The sequence below is a fragment of the Heterodontus francisci genome, chromosome 35 (assembly GCF_036365525.1).
Source record: "Heterodontus francisci isolate sHetFra1 chromosome 35, sHetFra1.hap1, whole genome shotgun sequence".
NCBI lineage: Eukaryota > Metazoa > Chordata > Chondrichthyes > Heterodontiformes > Heterodontidae > Heterodontus > Heterodontus francisci.
In genome coordinates this window covers 38,178,213-38,196,436 of record NC_090405.1, presented here as the reverse complement: position 1 = coordinate 38,196,436, position 18,224 = coordinate 38,178,213, and the positions used below count along the sequence as shown (strand labels likewise).

The following is an 18,224-nucleotide window of genomic DNA, read 5'->3' as shown; positions in this document are numbered from 1 at the left end:
GACGAATTTTTTCTCTGAGTCGTGAGTCTTTGGAATTCTCTTCCTCAAAAGGCGGTGGAAGCAGAGTGTTTGAATATTTTTAAGGCAGAGGTAGATAGATTCTTGGTCAGCAAGGCGGTGAAAGGTTATCGGGGGTAGGTGGAAATGTGGAGTAATCAGTTCACCATGAACTTATTGAATGGTGGAGCAGGCTCGAAGGGCCGAGGGGCCTATTCCTGCTCCTAATTCGTATGTTCGTAACATAATCATTGCACTACTGTATCTGACTAGTGGGAAAGAGGTATTGTAAAATATTTTGCAGATGAGAAACTGGAATTTATTTCCTTTCACTATTCATCTAGTCACACTTGTATTCCAAATAACTTTTCGATGTGTTTTTGCCACTCCTGTTAAATACCATATTTGAACAGTCAAGAAAAACTAGTGTGAGTTACTGCAAGAATATAGAAATTTGCTAGTGCATTCACAGCAAATTACTAGACATAGTCACACTGATATTGGTTCATCAGTCCAATTATCCAATGTGCCAACCTGGCTTAAGGTCTGCACTGAGTGTGAAGAAGTGAATTTGGTAAGTGAGTGAATTTTAACGGTTAATCTCTCAAGACTAGTTTTTATTTTGTTTACATCTAACAAGTGAAATTCCTGTTTCAGTTAAGAGCTTAGGTTTCTTGCAGTTTTAAACAGGGGTATACTAACATTCAGTGTATCTGTAGCTAGTTAATTAGGTAGCTAGCTTAAACTGGTTTCTGAGCTGTAGGTAGCAGAGCTGACACAGCATTGTTTTTGGAGTATAAATTCAGGGGACTCAATGCTGCTTATCTGCATTGAGTATCGCTGGAGGGCACAGCATGTGAATAAGGAAGTTTGGTAATTGAGGGAGTTCGGTAAGGAGAGGAACATAAATTAAGAAGAAAATAAATTTGAGTGCACAGTGTGTAAAGTGGGAGTTTGGTGCGTGAGGGAAGGGCTGCTTTTTTCAGCCTCCAGTAGCTGCACCTCTCTTCGGTACAGGGGAAGAAGTTTATTGGTGAGTAACTGGTAAGTTATTTTACTTCTCATTGTAATAAAAAGTTTTTAAAGTTACGTTTTGGCAAGTCAACTTGGCCAAGTGGAATGTACATCTTGCGGTATGTGGAAAGTCATGGACGCGCCACGCATCCAAGGTGAACACATCTGCAGGAAATGTCACCGGCTGCAGAAGCTTGAGCTCTGGGTTTCGGAACTCGAGCGGCGGCTGGAGTCACTGTTGTGCATCTGCGAGGTGGAGAACTACGTGGATCGCACATTTAGGGAGGTGTTAACACCACAGGTTAGGAGCATGCAAACAGACAGGGAATGGGTGACTGCCAGGCAGTCTAGGAGAACCAGGCAGGCAGTGCAGGAGTTCCCTAAGTCTATCTTGTTAATCGGTTTTCCATTTTGGATTCTGGTGAGAACTGTGGTTGCTCAGGGGAGTGCGGCCAGAGCAAAGTCCATGGCACCACGGGTGGCTCAACTGCACAGGAAGGGAGGAAGAAGAGTGGAAGAGCAACAGTGGTAGGGATTCGATAGTCAGGGGATCAGACAGGCATTTCTGCGGCAGTAAACATGACTCCAGGATGGTGTGTTGCCTCCCTGGTGCCAGGGTCAAGGATGTCAGAGCGGCTGCAAGACCCCCTCCTGGGGGAGGGTAAACAGCCAGAGGTCATGGTCCACATTGGTACAAATGACATAGGTAGGGAGAGGGATGAGGTCCTAAAAGCAGATTTTAGGGAGTTAAGGAAATTAAAAAGCGGGAACTCTAAAGCAGTAATCTCAGGATTACTCCCAGTGCCACGTGCTAGAGAGCATCGGAATAGGAGGATTGATCGATTGACACGTGGCTGGAGAATTGGTGTAGGAGGGAGGGCATCAGATTTCTGAGGCATTGGGACCGGTTCTGGGGCAGGTGGTACCTGTACAAGATGGATGGGCTACACCTCAACAGGACCAGAACTAATATCCTCGTAGGGAGATTTGCTAGTGCTGTTGGGGAGGGTTTAAACTAGCTTGTCAGGAGGATGGGCATCTAAGGGGTAGCTCAAATTGGAAGAAAGTAAAGCTGAGAACAGGAGGTAGAAAAGTAACAAATGACATTAGAAGGCAGGCAAAACAAAGGTGAGCATCAACTAGGCTTAGAATGCAGAATAATGTCAAGACGACCAGGTTAAGGGCACTCTACCTGAATGCATGCAGCATTCGCAACAAGGTAGATGATTTAAAGGCCCAAATAAAGGTAAATGGGTACGATCTAATAGCCATAACAGAAACGTTACTACAGGGTGACCAAAACTGGGAACTGAATATTCAAGGATATTCGATATTTAGGAAGGATAGGCAAAAAGGAAAAGGGGGTGGTGTTGCGCTGATAATAAGGGATGGGATCAGTTCATTAGTAAGGGAGGATCTCTGATCAGAAAAACAAAGTGTGGAATCTGTTTGTCTGGAGCTAAGAAACAAGGCGCAGCAAACATTGGTAGGAATTGTTTATAGGCCACCAAACAGTGGTGTTAGTGTAGGGCATGGTTATTAATCAGGAGATTAGAGAAGCATGTGGCATGGATAATACAGTATTCATGGGTGATTTCAATCTGCTATAGACTGATGAGTACTAACGCTGTGGAGGATGAATTTCTGGAGTGTATTAGGGATGGTTTTCTAGAGCAGTATGTTGAGGAACCGACTAGAGAACAGGCTATTTTTAGATCAAGTTTTATGTAATGAGAAAGGGCTAATTAATCTTGTTGTAAAAGAACCTTTAGGGATGAGTGACCATAATATGATAAAATTTTACATTATGTTTAAAAGTGAGATAGTTCAGTCTGAAGCCAGGGAGTTAAATTTGAACAAAGGAAATTATGAAGACATGAGGGGCAAATTAGCTGGGGTGGATTGGGAAAATGCATTAAAAGGTATGACAGTAAATAGGCAATGGATAGTCTTTAAAGAATTATTAAATAATTTACAGCAACTATACATTCCTTCAGACACAAAATCCCCAAAAGTAAAGGCAGTCAACTGTGGATAACAAAGGAAGTCCAGGATTGTATAAAATTAAAAGAAAAAGCCTATAAAGTTGCCAGAATTGTAGTAATCCTGAGGATTTGGAGGATTTTAGAATGCAGCAAAGGAGGACGAAGAAATTGATCAAGAAAGGGCAAATAGAATATCATTGTAAGACAGCAAAAAATATAAAAATGGACTGTAAAAATTTCTACACGTACATAAAAAGGAAATGTTTGGCTAAGATAAATATGGGTCCATTACAGGCAGAGTCAGGAGAATTTATAATGGGAAATAGAGAAATGGCAGAGACTCTAAATAATTACTTTTGTGTCTGTCTTCACTGAGGAAGATACAAGAAATCTCCCAGAATTAGAGATCCAAGGATTTAGGGGGAATGAGAAAATGAAGGGAAATAGTATTAGTAAGATGGTTGTGTTGGAGAACTTAATGGAGCTGAAGGTTGATAAGTCACCAGGACCTGATATTCTACATCCCAGAGTGTTGAAAGAGGTAGCAATGGAGACAGTGGATTTATTGGTGATCATCTTCAAAAAATCTAGAGATTCTGGAGCTGTTCCTGCAGATTGGATGGTTGCAAATGTCATAGTCAGAGTTACACAGCACAGAAACAGGCCCTTTGGCCCATCGTGTCTGCGCCGGCCATCGAGCACCTATCTATTCTAACCCCATTTTCCAGCACTTGGCCCGTAGCCTTGTATGTTATGTCATTTCAAGTGCTCATCTAAATACTTAAATGCTGTGAGGGTTCCTGCCTCTACTACCCCTTCAGGCAGTGTGTTGCAGATTCCAACCACCCTCTGGGTGAAAAAATGTTTCCTGAAATCCCCTCTAAACCTCCTGCCCTTACCTTAAATCTATGTCCCCTGGTTATTGACCCCTCCGCTAAGGGAAAAGGTTTCTTCCTATCTACCCTATCTATGCCCCTCATAATTTTGTATACCTCAATCAGGTCCCCCCTCAGCCTTCTCTGCTCTAAGGAAAACAACCCTAGCCTATCCAGTCTCTCTTCAAAGCTAAAATGCTCCAGCCCAGGCAACGTCCTGGTGAATCTCCTCTGCACTCTCTCCAGTGCAATCACATCCTTCCTGTAGTGTGATGACCAAAACTGTACACAATACCACCCCACTATTTAAGAAGGCAGGGAGAGAGAAAACAGGGAATCACAGACCTGTTGGCCTTGCATCAGTTATTGGGAAAATGCTAGAATCTATTCTAAAGGATGTGATAAATGGACACTTGGATAATCTGATTTGACATAGTCAACATGGATTTATGAATGGGAAATCATGTTTAATGAACCTGTTGGTGTTTTTTGAGGATGTTACTAACAATCGATAGAGGGGAGTCGGTGAACGTAGTATACTTGGATTTTCAGAAAGCTTTTGATAAAGTCCCCCATAGGAGGTTGGTTAGCAAAATTAAAGCACTTAGGATAGGAGGTAATATACTGGCATGGATTAAGAATTGGTTAACAGGCAGAAAGCAGACATTAGGAATAAACGGGTCATTCTTGCCTTGGCAGGCTGTGACTAGTGGGGTACCGCAGGGATCAGTGTATGGGTCCCAGCTGTTCACAATTTATATCAATGATTTGGATGTGGGGACCAAATGTAGTATGGGAATGTGTGTTGTGAGAAAGATGCTAAGTGGCTTCAAGGGGAGTTGGACAGACTTAGTGAGTAGTCAAGAACGTGGTAGATGGGATATAATGTGGAAAAATGTGAGGTTATCCACTTTGGTAGGAGGAACAGATGTGCAGAGTATTTCCTAAATGGTAAGAGATTAGAAAGTGTAGCTGGACAAAGGGACCTTGGTGTCCTTGTCAATAAGTCACTGAAAGCTAACATGCCGGTGCAGCAAGCAATTAGCAGGGCTAATGGTATGTTGGCCTTCATCTTAGGAGGATTTGAGTACAGGAGTAATGAAGTCTTGCTTCAATTGTATAGAACATTGGATAGACTGCACTTGGAGTACTGTGCGCAGTTTTGGTCCCCTTACCTTAAGAAGGATATTATTACCATAGGGGGAGTGCAACCAGACTCGTTCCCAGGATGGCGGGACTGTCCTATGAAGAGAGATTGGGGAAACTGGGCCTGTATTCTCTAGAGTTTCGAAGAATGAGAGGTGATCTCATTGAAACCTACAAAATACTTAAAGGGTAGATGCAACTAAGATGTTTCCCCTGGTTGGGGAGTCTAGAACCAGGGTTCACAATTTCAAAATAAGGGGGAAGCCACTTAGGACAGAGATGAGAAATTTCTTTACTTGCGAATCTTTGAGCTTGCACAGCCCTCTGGGGTAGAGAATTCCAGTCATTGAGTATGTTTAAAGCAGAGATTGACAGGTTTCGAAATACAAATGACTTAAAGGAATATGAGGATAGTGTGGGAAAAAGGCATTGAAGTAGATGATCAGCCATGATCATATTGAATGGCGGGGTAGGCTCAATAGGCTGAATGGCCTACTCCTATGTTCCTAAGGTTTTGGAGAAGCAAGGAGCCAACTGAATTAGAAAACCATCTGCTAGCCAGAATAAGGAAACTAACCAAGTTCCCAGTTGCCTAATGATTCTTTGTAAGCTCAAGTCTTCTCTAGATAACCAATACCAGGTAATTTGTGTGAAAAATAATGTTTCCAAGTCTAAATGCAACACATTTCGGGTATCTTAGTAACCACAACAGTGGTTTAGGTGATTATCTTGCTTTAGGTGATTATCTTGCTTTTCTTTAGCTGGATGTTATTTTTCTCACCTCTCGTCTACAAATTGGGATTCTTTTGACTCAATACCACTTTGTTTTAAAATACATATGTTACTGTTGTTTGTGTTACTTTTGTTTTAACATACCAAGCTCGTTCGTGTTTAAAATGCATCTCCAATGCAAGTATTCACCACAAAAGTAGAAAATGCTGCTGGGAATGCCTAAGTTGGTCAGCATATGTAAAAAGAAAGCGCAAGTTAATATTTCAGGGATAAGCCCTTATCACATTAAGTTGCTTTATTCTTTTTATAAATGCTGACATATTTGTGCATTTCCAGTATTTTCTGCTTTGACTTCACATTTTCAAACTGCATTTTATTTTTAAAATTCTTCCAACTTATTTGCCACACCCCATAAAGAAGCTGTGCCATCAACATCCCTGCAACATCACAGTGACTGTTGCTGAAAGTGATCTGCTTCTTCTGTAGTTATTTTATTCGTCTGGAATTGCTGTGAGTTACTGATGGCATTATTGTTGCTGTGCTGTTTATTAACATGTCCAAAAGAAATCAGAACGGCAATTCACTTTTGAACTTCTTAACATTTTCTTTCATAGAAAATGTTAAGCAGTCACTCACTCACTGGTCTTGTAAGACCAGGCTGCTCTTTGCACTTTTCAGTGTCCATCTCAATGACCAGTCCTGCCACTGCTATTTCTGCTCACGTTATTCCATGAAGCAAATGCACAGAATTGTTTGACAGTAAATTTCCCCTTTTAAGTGATGATCTTTATTGATAAATGCAAATAATGGTACACTGTTCATGTGAAGGGAAATTCCAAAATAAGGCCTGTAAAGACTTTATCCTCATATTAAAACAAAACTACACCCTATATGTCAGATATCTTTGTATAAAAATAAAAGCTGATCAAGAGTTCTGTTCAAAGTAGCCATCTCCATCCTGCTGGGGTTAGGCATGGAAATGTGCTGTTCTGCCACTTGGCCTCATACTTTGGGCTTCAATTCTGTTATTTTTGATTAGTTATCAGACACAGTTTGGAAGAAAGTGTTGGACCTTATCCTGGAGTAGAGCCTTAATTATTTTTAACCTTTTTTTATATTATTGCAAAATGGTAAGAGTTCTGTTTGCTGCTGATGTGATGTAGTGGGTTGGTTGCTGATGTAAAATATTTCTCAACTTACAGAGTCATCTTAAAGTGCTCAATGTGTGAAACTGTATTCAACCAGCGAGCTTTGCTACACAAACACTTCGAACAGCACAAAAACAAGTTGAGAGTGTGTGTGTACAAGTGTCCTGTGTGCAAACTGCTCTACATGCACAAACAACTGATGATGGAGCACTTCAAGGTAGGTGCAGTGACTCGAGGTAACTAGTGTTTCTCAGTCAAAGTTGAGATCATTTGCAGGGTGACGTTTGTTGTGGTCTGTGGTGTATGTATGTTCATGAGCTCATCAGGGAAAGAAAAACATGATGGTCAAGGTGTTGCTGAGTGCATTCTACATAAACTCATTTTGAAAACAGTGATACCTTGCTTTTTTTTAAAAAAAATAACAGATGGCTTTTTTAAAAAAGCTTTAGTGCATTGAAGAATAACTCATTCTGCCCAATAGAGCTCATGGAATTTTTTTTTATATAATCTGTCGGGGTGTTGAACTTAGCTTGACAGTTTTCTGAAATGTGATGGCAGGCTTTGTTTGAAGGAAAGGAGGGTCTATGACAGTATTTACTGAACCTTGTTGCCAGGAATATTTTTAATGGCTTGATTAGAGACAAAATAATATGCCCTGTGAAACCACAATCTGTGACAAACAATGTATTTGGTTTTCAAAAAGTTTATCATAGTGCATATCTCCAAAATGTCAGCAAAAATTCTGGAGTCCCAGAATAAATTAATTTGTTTTTCAATCACCAAGAATCAATGGCTCTGGTGTATTCTTGGCTCCCTGGGTGGCTTAATGACTTTATCCAATGATTAGCTGAGCCATACAGCCCAGGAAGATCCTAGGTTTGAAACTTAGTCTGTTCAGTTAATTAATCTGAGACCTGCTGACACTGACCGTCCCAGTTTCCATGCAAATTGGGAGTCAATGACTTGAGACAAATGAACAAAATTGTTTTGAGGGGAGGGAAAAAAATATGAATCTGAGTAACAAAAATACAAAGCATTTGTAATCATTGCTATGATGGAAATAGTTACCGTACACCAGGGCTGGCCAGGGTACATGCTAGCATTTAAATAAAAGCAAAATACTGCAGATGCTGGAAATCTGAAATAAAAACGAAATGCTGGAAATACACAGTAGGTCTGGCTGCATCTGTGGAGAGAGAAACAAAGTTAATGTTTCAGGTCTGTGTATTTCCAGCACTTTGTTCTTATTGCATTCTAACATTTGTTGCACACCTTTAATTGAAAAATAAACAGAGAGGAAGTTGCATTGTCTCATCAGTGATTTCTTTTTAAATTTCTGGTGGTGTGTCTCAATGTTAAAATTGCATTAACTATGTTATATGTCACTTATCACACCAAACTTGGCGCAATCAGTACTTCTAACAAGCAGAAGATTAATTGCAACACCATTATCCAACATAATATTCTGTGGGCATCTTGTGTTGTGGTTTTTCAAGTATTTTTGAACACAGGAGCTGTTTCCATATCCAAATATCAATTTTATATATCTACCTATCATCAATAATAAAGTGAAAGCAGTGAGACTACATGCATTTCCTAGATCACACTTCACTATACTCAGCATCTCACATCATTTTAAGAAAAATCTAGATATTTTTCTATTCAACGTCCAGCTGATTGGTTCATAAGTAAATTTTCAAATTTTCCTAAATTGTTCTGAAAATAGTTTGAAAATTCTCTCAATCACCATCTTTGCTTTCATAGTAACTGAAATATCTAATATTGAAATTATGGTTTGAAGATGATCGGGGAAAATACATATTTCCCAATATGCCAATTACAGTTAGTTGTAAAACTAACTTTTGTGTCTCAGTGCCTTCATTAACATTTTTACTCAGGGACTTCAGCCTTTCTGAAAAACCTAGGGTTTGAATCAATGTTCTTTCCACATTCTGGCATCTGAAGAGATTTAACAGCTGTAACTCCCAGCAAGGACCAGTGTTTACCATTCCCAACATGGTACAGTCTGTGTGTGCGCCCTTTGGAGCAAGTCCCAGCGTGTGTCAATACAATTTTAGAAGTGATTATCACACTTGCCAAAAGTGCACCTTTGTGGATGTTGGTTAAGGATAAAAATCAGGCTCAGCGATGGTATCCCTTGCAGTCAGATAACCTGCCAAAAGCCACCATCAAAGCTTAAAAAATAGACATTAACTTCAGCAGAGGAGTGGAACAAACTGGTAACGGCGGAAATGTTTCCATGAAGCTGGGTAACAGAAACACACAACTGTTGCAGTCAATCACCTTAGCTTTAACATAACCTTAAAATATCACAGATCTTTTCTGATGATTTGGTGCAATATATATCATAACCATTGCGCTTATCTCTTTTTCCTCTCACACAATGTGAACACTGCCACAATTTTCAGGGGAAAAAAAAGTTTAAACCTTGGAGCCTGCTTTCAGTTTGAACAGCAAAATTACTTTCAAGAGCTTTTTCTTTCTTTAACTAGTATGAGAGTAAGGGGGGGAATGGATGATGGTGGAGACAGACGTACGTACAAGTTAGTGAGAGTCCCAGAGGATACCCAAGAGAGTGTCAGAGAGACGTGAAAACAAGCTGGAGAGCCAGCTTTGTAGTTTGTCAGAGAGCTTTCTGGGGCTTTTACTAGTCAAACTATGTAATTCTACAATTCCCAGTGCACTGCAGTCTGAGTGTGTGTAGTGTGGAGCAGTCTGCCAGATTGATAGCGGTGTGAATCTCAGGTAATTGTGTACAACTCAAAGAATATGTTTCCTCAGGCCATGATTCAAAGCAGCAATTGAATTTGTTTTTAAATGGCTTCCAAACAAGTTAAAACTTGAACTTTGATTTTTAATGTCTATTTTTAAATGCTTATTTTTATTTGAGTGGGAGAGAAATGCTGCCCAAGAGCAAGAAAAAGAGAAGCTGCTTGAGAGACAAAGAAGTTAGACAGACAGATGAGCAATGTGTGTCTGTGGAAAAGAGAGACACAGAGAAAGGGGGACACATACTTGAAATCTTGGGGCTGGATTTTCTTCTGAGGCAGGTTTGCCACTGGAGAAGGATTGAGGCATGACATCACAACTGCCCATCCCCCGATACCCAAACCCATTTTCCTGGATCTGGGCTCAGTTCATATTCAGAGCAGGATCTCCATCACTAAGACAGAGCCTCCTGGTGCAAGTGTGGAAAAAGCTGACAGGTGCAGCATCTAAAGTTCACACAAGTAATTACTGCTTAAAAGACATAAACGTCTTGAATAAAATGTTTCGCATGGTCCTCCTTGAGCAGAGTTAACTCTAAAAAGAGGTACGATGAGGCCTAAGAAAGGAAGAACAGCCCAATACTCAGCCTCCTTCCAACATTCTCCTTAGCGGGATTGCTGCCACTACCCAAAGTATACTGCCACCTCTTTCCCAGTGATCCCTATTGGCGGTAACACCAGCAGTATAGATAAAGATCAGACAGGTGCCCAGGCCCCGTCTCTCCATCGTTATTTACATGCAGCAAGGCATCCTGCTTTGGGGAAAGGAGTTAGGTTGAGGTTGGCAGTGGCAAAGGGATGAGATACTAGAGCGCTGCACACAAGCACGCTGTACACACACACAAACCCCCTTTGCACGCACGTACCCCCTTATTTTATATTGTATGCGAAATTGTTATAGCGCTTACATTTTTGTTTGTACTGAATTCAAAAATGACGATTGTTTATCAGATATATTTATGCATTTGTGGTATGAAACGCTATGCATTCATTTATTTATTTATTCACAAAACAATTGCTCCAGTATCTTTAGAGATCTCTTACAAACTTCTTTCCAAGTTCCTTCATGGGAGATATTTAGTTCTCTGCCACTTATACACCCACAATCATCCACTCTTCCACCCTGATTGACCACACATGCCATGTTAACAACTGTATACGTCACAAATGTAGATGAGATATTTCAAGCTATACACTTTGTAACCAATGTATGGGTGCTTCTTAGCTCCAGTCTGGAATAGACGAGCACATTCCAATCTGCAAAGTTCCCTGTCTAAACATCAATTAAACTCTGACCTCTACCAGTGTTTACTGAACAACATTTAGGCTTTGTGGCCTTAAAAGGATATGTGCCTATACTTCAACAAGTATAGAACATTATATTTTGTTTTATATGGTAAAATGTTCCTATCCATGGAGAACAGCACATTCCTTTTCCTAAGTATTGCATGTCAAGTGACATACTCAAACATAGCTGTTGCACCTGAATGAAAAAAGAGACTCATTGGCAACGTATAGAGAAACTTCTCAGCACGAGAAATACTATAGCTCAAATGTCTGAAACCTCATAACTGACCTTAACCAGAATAAAAAACATTACAGATCACAAAGTCCCCAGCAATGTAAAATATCAGTTGCCGGATTCCTGAAAAAATATTTACTTTCCAGAAGCCAAACAGAATTATTCACACTCTCTGGGGGAAGTCTCTAATAAACCTGTTCCCAAATTCTTTCAGATCTACAGCTCTTCCCATACCCAGCCCCTTGTAAGAGCAGAGTCTTTGCCATGTGCCAAGAGTGATCTGCTAATATAATATAGTTTGGGGACTGTGACCAGACCAACAGTGCCCAGAGATTTGATGTAATTTTCTGAAAAATCTGTTTATAAATCTGCTGCTTAGTATTCAGAGGATATCAAAATGTGTGATATTTCAGTATATTTAGCATTTCTTGCTATTTTGTTGTTTCACACCAATAAAAGAAAAATCACTGGCAACCAGTGAGAGAACAGAATTCTGTAAGTGCCTGCAGAAAGTTGTTGACACAGAGCTCCCTCTTACAAGGGAAATTCATCAACACTCAATTTTATGAAGTGTTAATCCAGGTGCCACCATTTTTCTTCCTGTCCCATACTGTTCCAGTTTGTTCTTTATTCCATATCTGCTTACCAAAATCATGAATTATCAATCAGTAACCAAGTCATATTCTGCAGCTAGTGTGTGTTATGGTTTAGAGAGAAGTGAATGAGCAATGAGGAAAGGGATAAATTACTACTGATTTTATACTGAACTAAATTAATCTTTTTCAAAGTTTTCCAGTTTGTTAGGGTGGGGTATCTTGTATGGACCAGACTCTGCTGTCAGTTTGTGTGATGAAAGATATAAACTCCAGAGGTATAACAACATGAACTGCTTGCAGTGTGCTTGTCAGTGTATTAATCATGTTTTTGTTTTCAATTAGGATGTTCACAACAATGCACAAAACACTGAAGAGCCTCCAAGCCTCTTGCCTCCCTCCAGCGATACATCTAGTGGCCAGAAGGCAGAAGTATCTACAACACATGCAATTGCTAATGGCATCACCCCCAACAGTTTGAACAGTGACAAAGAGGATGAAACCATCAGTCAGAAGTCTGAGACGCGGCCAAAAGTGAGGCGGCCTGGCTGGACATGTGCTGAATGTCTGCAGTGGTTTCCAGAGCGAGAGCTCTATGTATCCCATATGAAGAGAAGTCATGGAAAGGTAAATAGCTTTTTACCATAATTCAGTCCTGCTGGTATGAACAACATGGATACTCATTCCATTTTTATAGAATTATTTGGAATTTACTGCACAGAAACGAACCCAACAGGCCGATGCCAGTGTTCATGCTCCGCCTGACCTCTGCCCACAATACTACGTCACCAACATAATTTTCTATTTTTTTTCTTATTTAGCATTCCCTTAAATGTATCTATGCTATTTACCTCAACCACTGCCTGTGGTAGCGGGTTCCATATTCTAACCTCGCTCAAGAAGTTTCTTCTGAAATACTTATCGGGTTTATTAGTGACTCTCTTTTATATTTATGATCTCTGGTATGTAGACTCCTCCACAAGTGGAAACATCGTCTCTACATATACCCTATCAAACCCCTTCATAATTTTAAAAACATCTACTAGGTTACCCCTCAGTTGGACAAAAGAGACCCAGCCCATTCGGATTTTCTTGATACGGCAAGATATAGTTGGCAGTAATTGTCCTAAATTCTTAACTACGTGCGTGTTCATTTATGACTCTGTTATTCTTCAGCTATTGATCTTAAAAAAAAAAATGCTGCAAAGTAGATTTTGCAGCACCTAATTAACATCTGTAGCACAAATGTGACGCATTTAATATACAGTTTAAAAGAGGTTCCTTCAACTTTAATCAGACCTGAATTTTTGAATTCATACATATTAACCCTTTTTCCATCAGCACCATCAGTTTCCAACTTTAGGCTACACGCTATAGGAAGGATGTTGACAGTGGAAAGGCAAAAGCCAGATTCACCAGGGTGATAGTAGCATGAGGAAATACAAATAGAAAAGATAGAAAATTTGGGGTGGTTTTCATTAGAACAGAGGAGATTACAGGACTATTTTCATCGAGTTGTTTAAAATCATAAAAGGATGCAACAGGGTCGATGGAACCAGACTCTTTCCAGTGGTTGAAGGGTCTAGAACAAAGGGCCATTGATATAAGACTAAATGTGAGAATTTGACAAAGAGTAGGACAGACTTTTTTTTCATAGTGTTGTGATGCTGTGGAATGTAGAATCAGAGTTAGTGACTGAAGCAGAGACTACATCAACTTTTAAGAAAAGGTCAAATAGGTGGTGAAGGAAAGGGGGAGAAAGAGAACAGGGTGGACAAATGGGATAATACTGCTTGTACGGGGGATAAACATAAACACAGACTGGTTGGAATTACATATAAATGGTTAAGAAAGAAAACAATAAATTGCATTTATAATAGTGCCTTTCACTTCTCCAGGATGTCCAAAGTGCTTCACAGCCAGTAAATTATTTTGACTTTGAAGTGTACTCACTGCTTTTATTAGACTAATGAGACACTCAATTTGCACATAGCAAGGTTCCACCAGCATCAGTGAGATGAGTGGGCTTGGCTGAGGGAATAACTATTGGCCAGGACACCAGGTAAACACCTGTTCAAAAAGGGTCATGGAATTTTTTACATCCACCTGAACGTGTTGGCAGGACCTTGATTTAATATTTCATCTGAAAGATGGCACTTCCGACACTGCTGTACAGAAGTGTTAACATAAATTCTGTGCTCAGGTTCCTGAAGCACAATGAACATGCACCAAGGGCTTGCGATTGATTCCAGAGATTCAGTATTGATGCTACTCCTGCCAAAATTCATGCAATTTTTCATCTTATTTTTGTTCGAGGGCCTCTCATTGTTACCATTGTGTTTAAGAATCAAATCATTAAAAATTAATATGGTTCATTTTAACCTTTCTCCCCAATTGATGCTTATGAAGAATGCTTATTTGATAAATGCTTCCTACAGGAATTGAGGAAAATTCATTAGTAAACTCTCCTTTGGCCATTACTAGGATTGGCTGATATCAAAGTGGTGTTGGCAGAGTGCCTGCCCACCTGCTCTTTCTGTAGGCTGGATAGCTGTGTGAAGTGTTCAATGACAGAAGAACAGTCGTGGACTTTGATATTTTGAGAAACTTGACAAAATAGGCACTGATAATCATATGTGATAAATAAAATGACCCCACCGCCCAACCTATATTGGTCTTGTACAACGTGACAATCATGTATTATCAAGTTGTGCGAAAGACTTCAAGTGTGCCAGATTTTAATCGCTCCACCTTTGGTGGCTGTACCTTTGGCTTCCAAGGCCTTAAACTTTGGAATTCCCTCTCGCCTCTCTTGCCTCCTATAAGACGCTGCTTAAAACCTGTCTTTCTAACCAAACTGTTGGTCATCTGCCCTAATATCTCCTTATGTGGGTCAGTGTCAAATTTAACATTCCTGTGAAGCGCCTTTTATTTTATTTTTTTTTTTAGTTTTTATTTCCCTTATATATACCTTTGGAGCCCTTAATTTAGGAGTCTCATCCCCTGCATACTGGACATGCATATTTTAGATTCCTTCTCATATTTCTAAGTGTTTGGACAGTAAAGGAAGAAGTGTTTCCTCCATCCGAGTAAATAATTTGCACAAAACTGTTGCACACTTGCACAAACTTATCTGTTTGCCCTGGGCTGTGATTCTTTCGCTAGTGCCTAAGACTTCAGCTGAAAACAGATTGTGCTTAATTACTTGTTTCTTAGAATTAGAACATTACAGCGCAGTACAGGCCCTTCGGCCCTCGATGTTGCGCCGACCTGTGAAACCATCTGACCTACACTATTCCATTTTCATCCATATGTCTATCCAATGACCACTTAAATGCCCTTAAAGTTGGCGAGTCTACTACTGTTGCAGGCAGGGCGTTCCACGCCCCTACTACTCTCTGAGTAAAGAAACTACCTCTGACATCTGTCCTATATCTATCACCCCTCAACTTAAAGCTATGTCCCCTCGTGTTTGCCATCACCATCCGAGGAAAAAGACTCTCACTATCCACCCTATCCAACCCTCTGATTATCTTATATGTCTCTATTAAGTCACCTCTCCTCCTCCTTCTCTCCAACGAAAACAACCTCAAGTCCCTCAGCCTTTCCTCGTAAGACCTTCCCTCCATACCAGGCAACATCCTAGTAAATCTCCTTTGCACCCTTTCCATAGCTTCCACATCCTTCCTATAATGCGGTGACCAGAACTGCACACAATACTCCAGGTGCGGCCGCACCAGAGTTTTGTACAGCTGCAGCATGACCTCGTGGCTCCGAAACTCGATCCCCCTACTAATAAAAGCTAACACACCATATGCCTTCTTAACAGCCCTATTAACCTGGGTAGCAACCTTCAGGGATTTATGCACCTGGACACCAAGATCTCTCTGTTCATCTACACTACCAAGAATCTTCCCATTAGCCCAGTACTCTGCATTCCTGTTACTCCTTCCAAAGTGAATCACCTCGCACTTTTCCGCATTAAACTCCATTTGCCATCTCTCAGCCCAGCTCTGCAGCCTATCTATGTCCCTCTGTACCCTACAACATCCTTCGGCACTATCCACAACTCCACCGACCTTAGTGTCATCTGCAAATTTACTTGTACACCCTCTTCCAGGTCATTTATAAAAATGACAAACAGCAGTGGCCCCACAGTTAATGCCACCCTGGCTTTTTAAAGGCAAACAAACTCATCTTTACAGTTCCCACATGACTCGTGTTTCTACTACATAAAAGTGTGGTACTTTGGTCCATCCGTGCAGTACGCTTGTTTCGCCTCATTTTCCCAGTATCTAGTTGGTGTTCTATGTGATTTTGCCCAAAATTCCAGATCATCTTATCTGGCAATGAAAGTTCCTTTCTCCTTGAGTGGTGGGGAAGTGATGTTAGTGTGTCCTCTTAATGGTGGTTGTTAATGTTGAAGGCACTGACCAGCCGACAAAATCTGGAGTGGAGACCTGTTAGGTGGTTGGTGTTTCCCTCAAGTTCGCACCTTCTGGCAACTCCTGCAACCAAATAGGCCCCAGACATATAGACTTTCATTCTTCCTCTGGACACAAGCCCACGAGGTCAAGAGGGGGAGTGCAGATGCTACGCAAGTCTGCACCTCCTAAAACCATGCCTAGGCTATGCAGCCAACAATGAAAGGTAACCTTTTGGCTTGGAAGCTGAAATGTGAGGACTATGTGCCCTGGAATGAACAATGACCCACATTCCTCAGCTAGTGTGCACAAGACAGCACTGATTGACCATGGGTTACACAAGCTTGGTGTCGATATTCCCACTCTACAAGAAACCAGATTAGCTGACACAGGCTGTATTCAAGAGGCTAATTACACCTTCTACTGGCATGGAAAGAGTGCTGAAGATTGCCATGAGCATGGTGTATGCTTCACAGTGAGCCACCAGTAACAACCTTGGAGCACCTCATCTCCCTGAGGGCATCATCTGATGGAGTTACAGACAATATCATATGCGTCTACGCACCAACTCTGAATGGCAGCATCTCAGATAATGAGTATTTCTATGACTCCCTAGGTGCCATTCTGAGGAACATCCCAAATAGCGAGAGGCTGTTCATCCTGGGTGACTTAAACACACGTGTTGGGGCAGACCGTGATTCATGGCCAATGTGCCTCGGTCATCGGGTGGGCAAGATCAAAGATAATGGTCAATGCCTTCTTGAGCTTTGTGCCCTGAATGAATGCTGAATCACCAACACCACCTTCCAGGGTGGGCATCGCCACAAGATATCAATGCGTCAGCCAAGGTCTGGACATTGGCACCAACTGGACCTAGTCATCACAAGGCAACACGATCTGCCCAGTGTTCTTCACACCTGCACCTAGCACAGCACAGATTGTGACACTGACCACACTCTTACCAGCAGCAAAGTGAAGGTGCACCCCTGAAAGTTCCACAGCTCCAAGCATGATGGCCTGCCACGCATCAGCGTCCCTTGCGTAAGCAATGATGCCAAATACCAGAACTTTGCACTGTCACTAGAACAGTTGCTGCCCGCCAAAGCCTTCATGGGAAGCACCATTGCTGGCATCGATGAAGCTTTGAAGTCACTAAGCTCAGTTATCTATGAAGCAGCAGAAGCATCATTTGGTAAAGGCAGAACCTGCAACAAGGGCTGGTTTGGGACCTACTTAGCTGAGATGATATCTGTCATTGATGTAAAAAACAAAGCCTACATGATGCACAACATAAACCCAAAAGCTAAGACACTGCACAACCTGAAAGTAGCCAAGATGGCCGTACAAAGGGCAGGGAAATACTGCGCAAACAAACTGGATCAACTTTGGTCAAGAAATCCAAATTGCATGCAACAAAGGAAATCTACGAGCTGCTGAAGAAGGGATCAAGAGGACACGTAGCTGTTGGGTTTATGTTCATCAGTAAAATGATGGAAGTTGTCGTCAACAGTGCTGTCAAGCAGTACTTGCTTAGCAATAACCTGCTCGCTGATGCTGAGTTTAGGTTCTGCCAGGGCCACTCAGCTCCTGACCTCATTACAGCCTTGCTTCAAACATGGACAAAAGAGCTGAACTCAAGATGAGATGAGAGTGACTGCCCTTGACATCAAGGCAGCATTTGACTGAGTATGGCATCAAGGAGCCATAGCAAAACTGGAGTCAATGGGAATCGGGAGGAGAAAACTCCACTGGTCGGAGTCGTACCTAGCGCAAAGGAAGATGATTGTGGTTGTTGGAGGTCAATTGTCTCAGCTCCAGACCGTCACTGCAGGAGTTCCTCAGGATAGTGTCCTAGGCCCAATCATCTTCAACTGCTTCCTCAGTGGCCTTCCTTCAGTCATAAGGTCAGAAGTGGGGATGTTCATCTGATTATTGAACAATGTTCAACTCCATTCACGACTCCTCGGATACTGAAGCAGTCCATGTAGAAATGCAGCAA

General features: G+C 41.3%; 1 protein-coding gene across 10 annotated transcripts in view; it reads left to right on the top strand.

The window, feature by feature from the left end:
* The window catches only part of znf592 (zinc finger protein 592), a 158,423-nt gene that overhangs the window by 115,012 nt on the left and 25,187 nt on the right, over nucleotides 1–18,224 (top strand). For all 10 annotated transcript variants that reach the window (XM_068015382.1, XM_068015391.1, XM_068015381.1 and 7 more), the window contains 2 exons: nucleotides 6,952–7,114; nucleotides 12,147–12,428. In XM_068015382.1, the coding sequence (XP_067871483.1) occupies nucleotides 6,952–7,114; nucleotides 12,147–12,428 (445 nt within the window). The remainder of the gene's footprint in view (nucleotides 1–6,951; nucleotides 7,115–12,146; nucleotides 12,429–18,224) is intronic.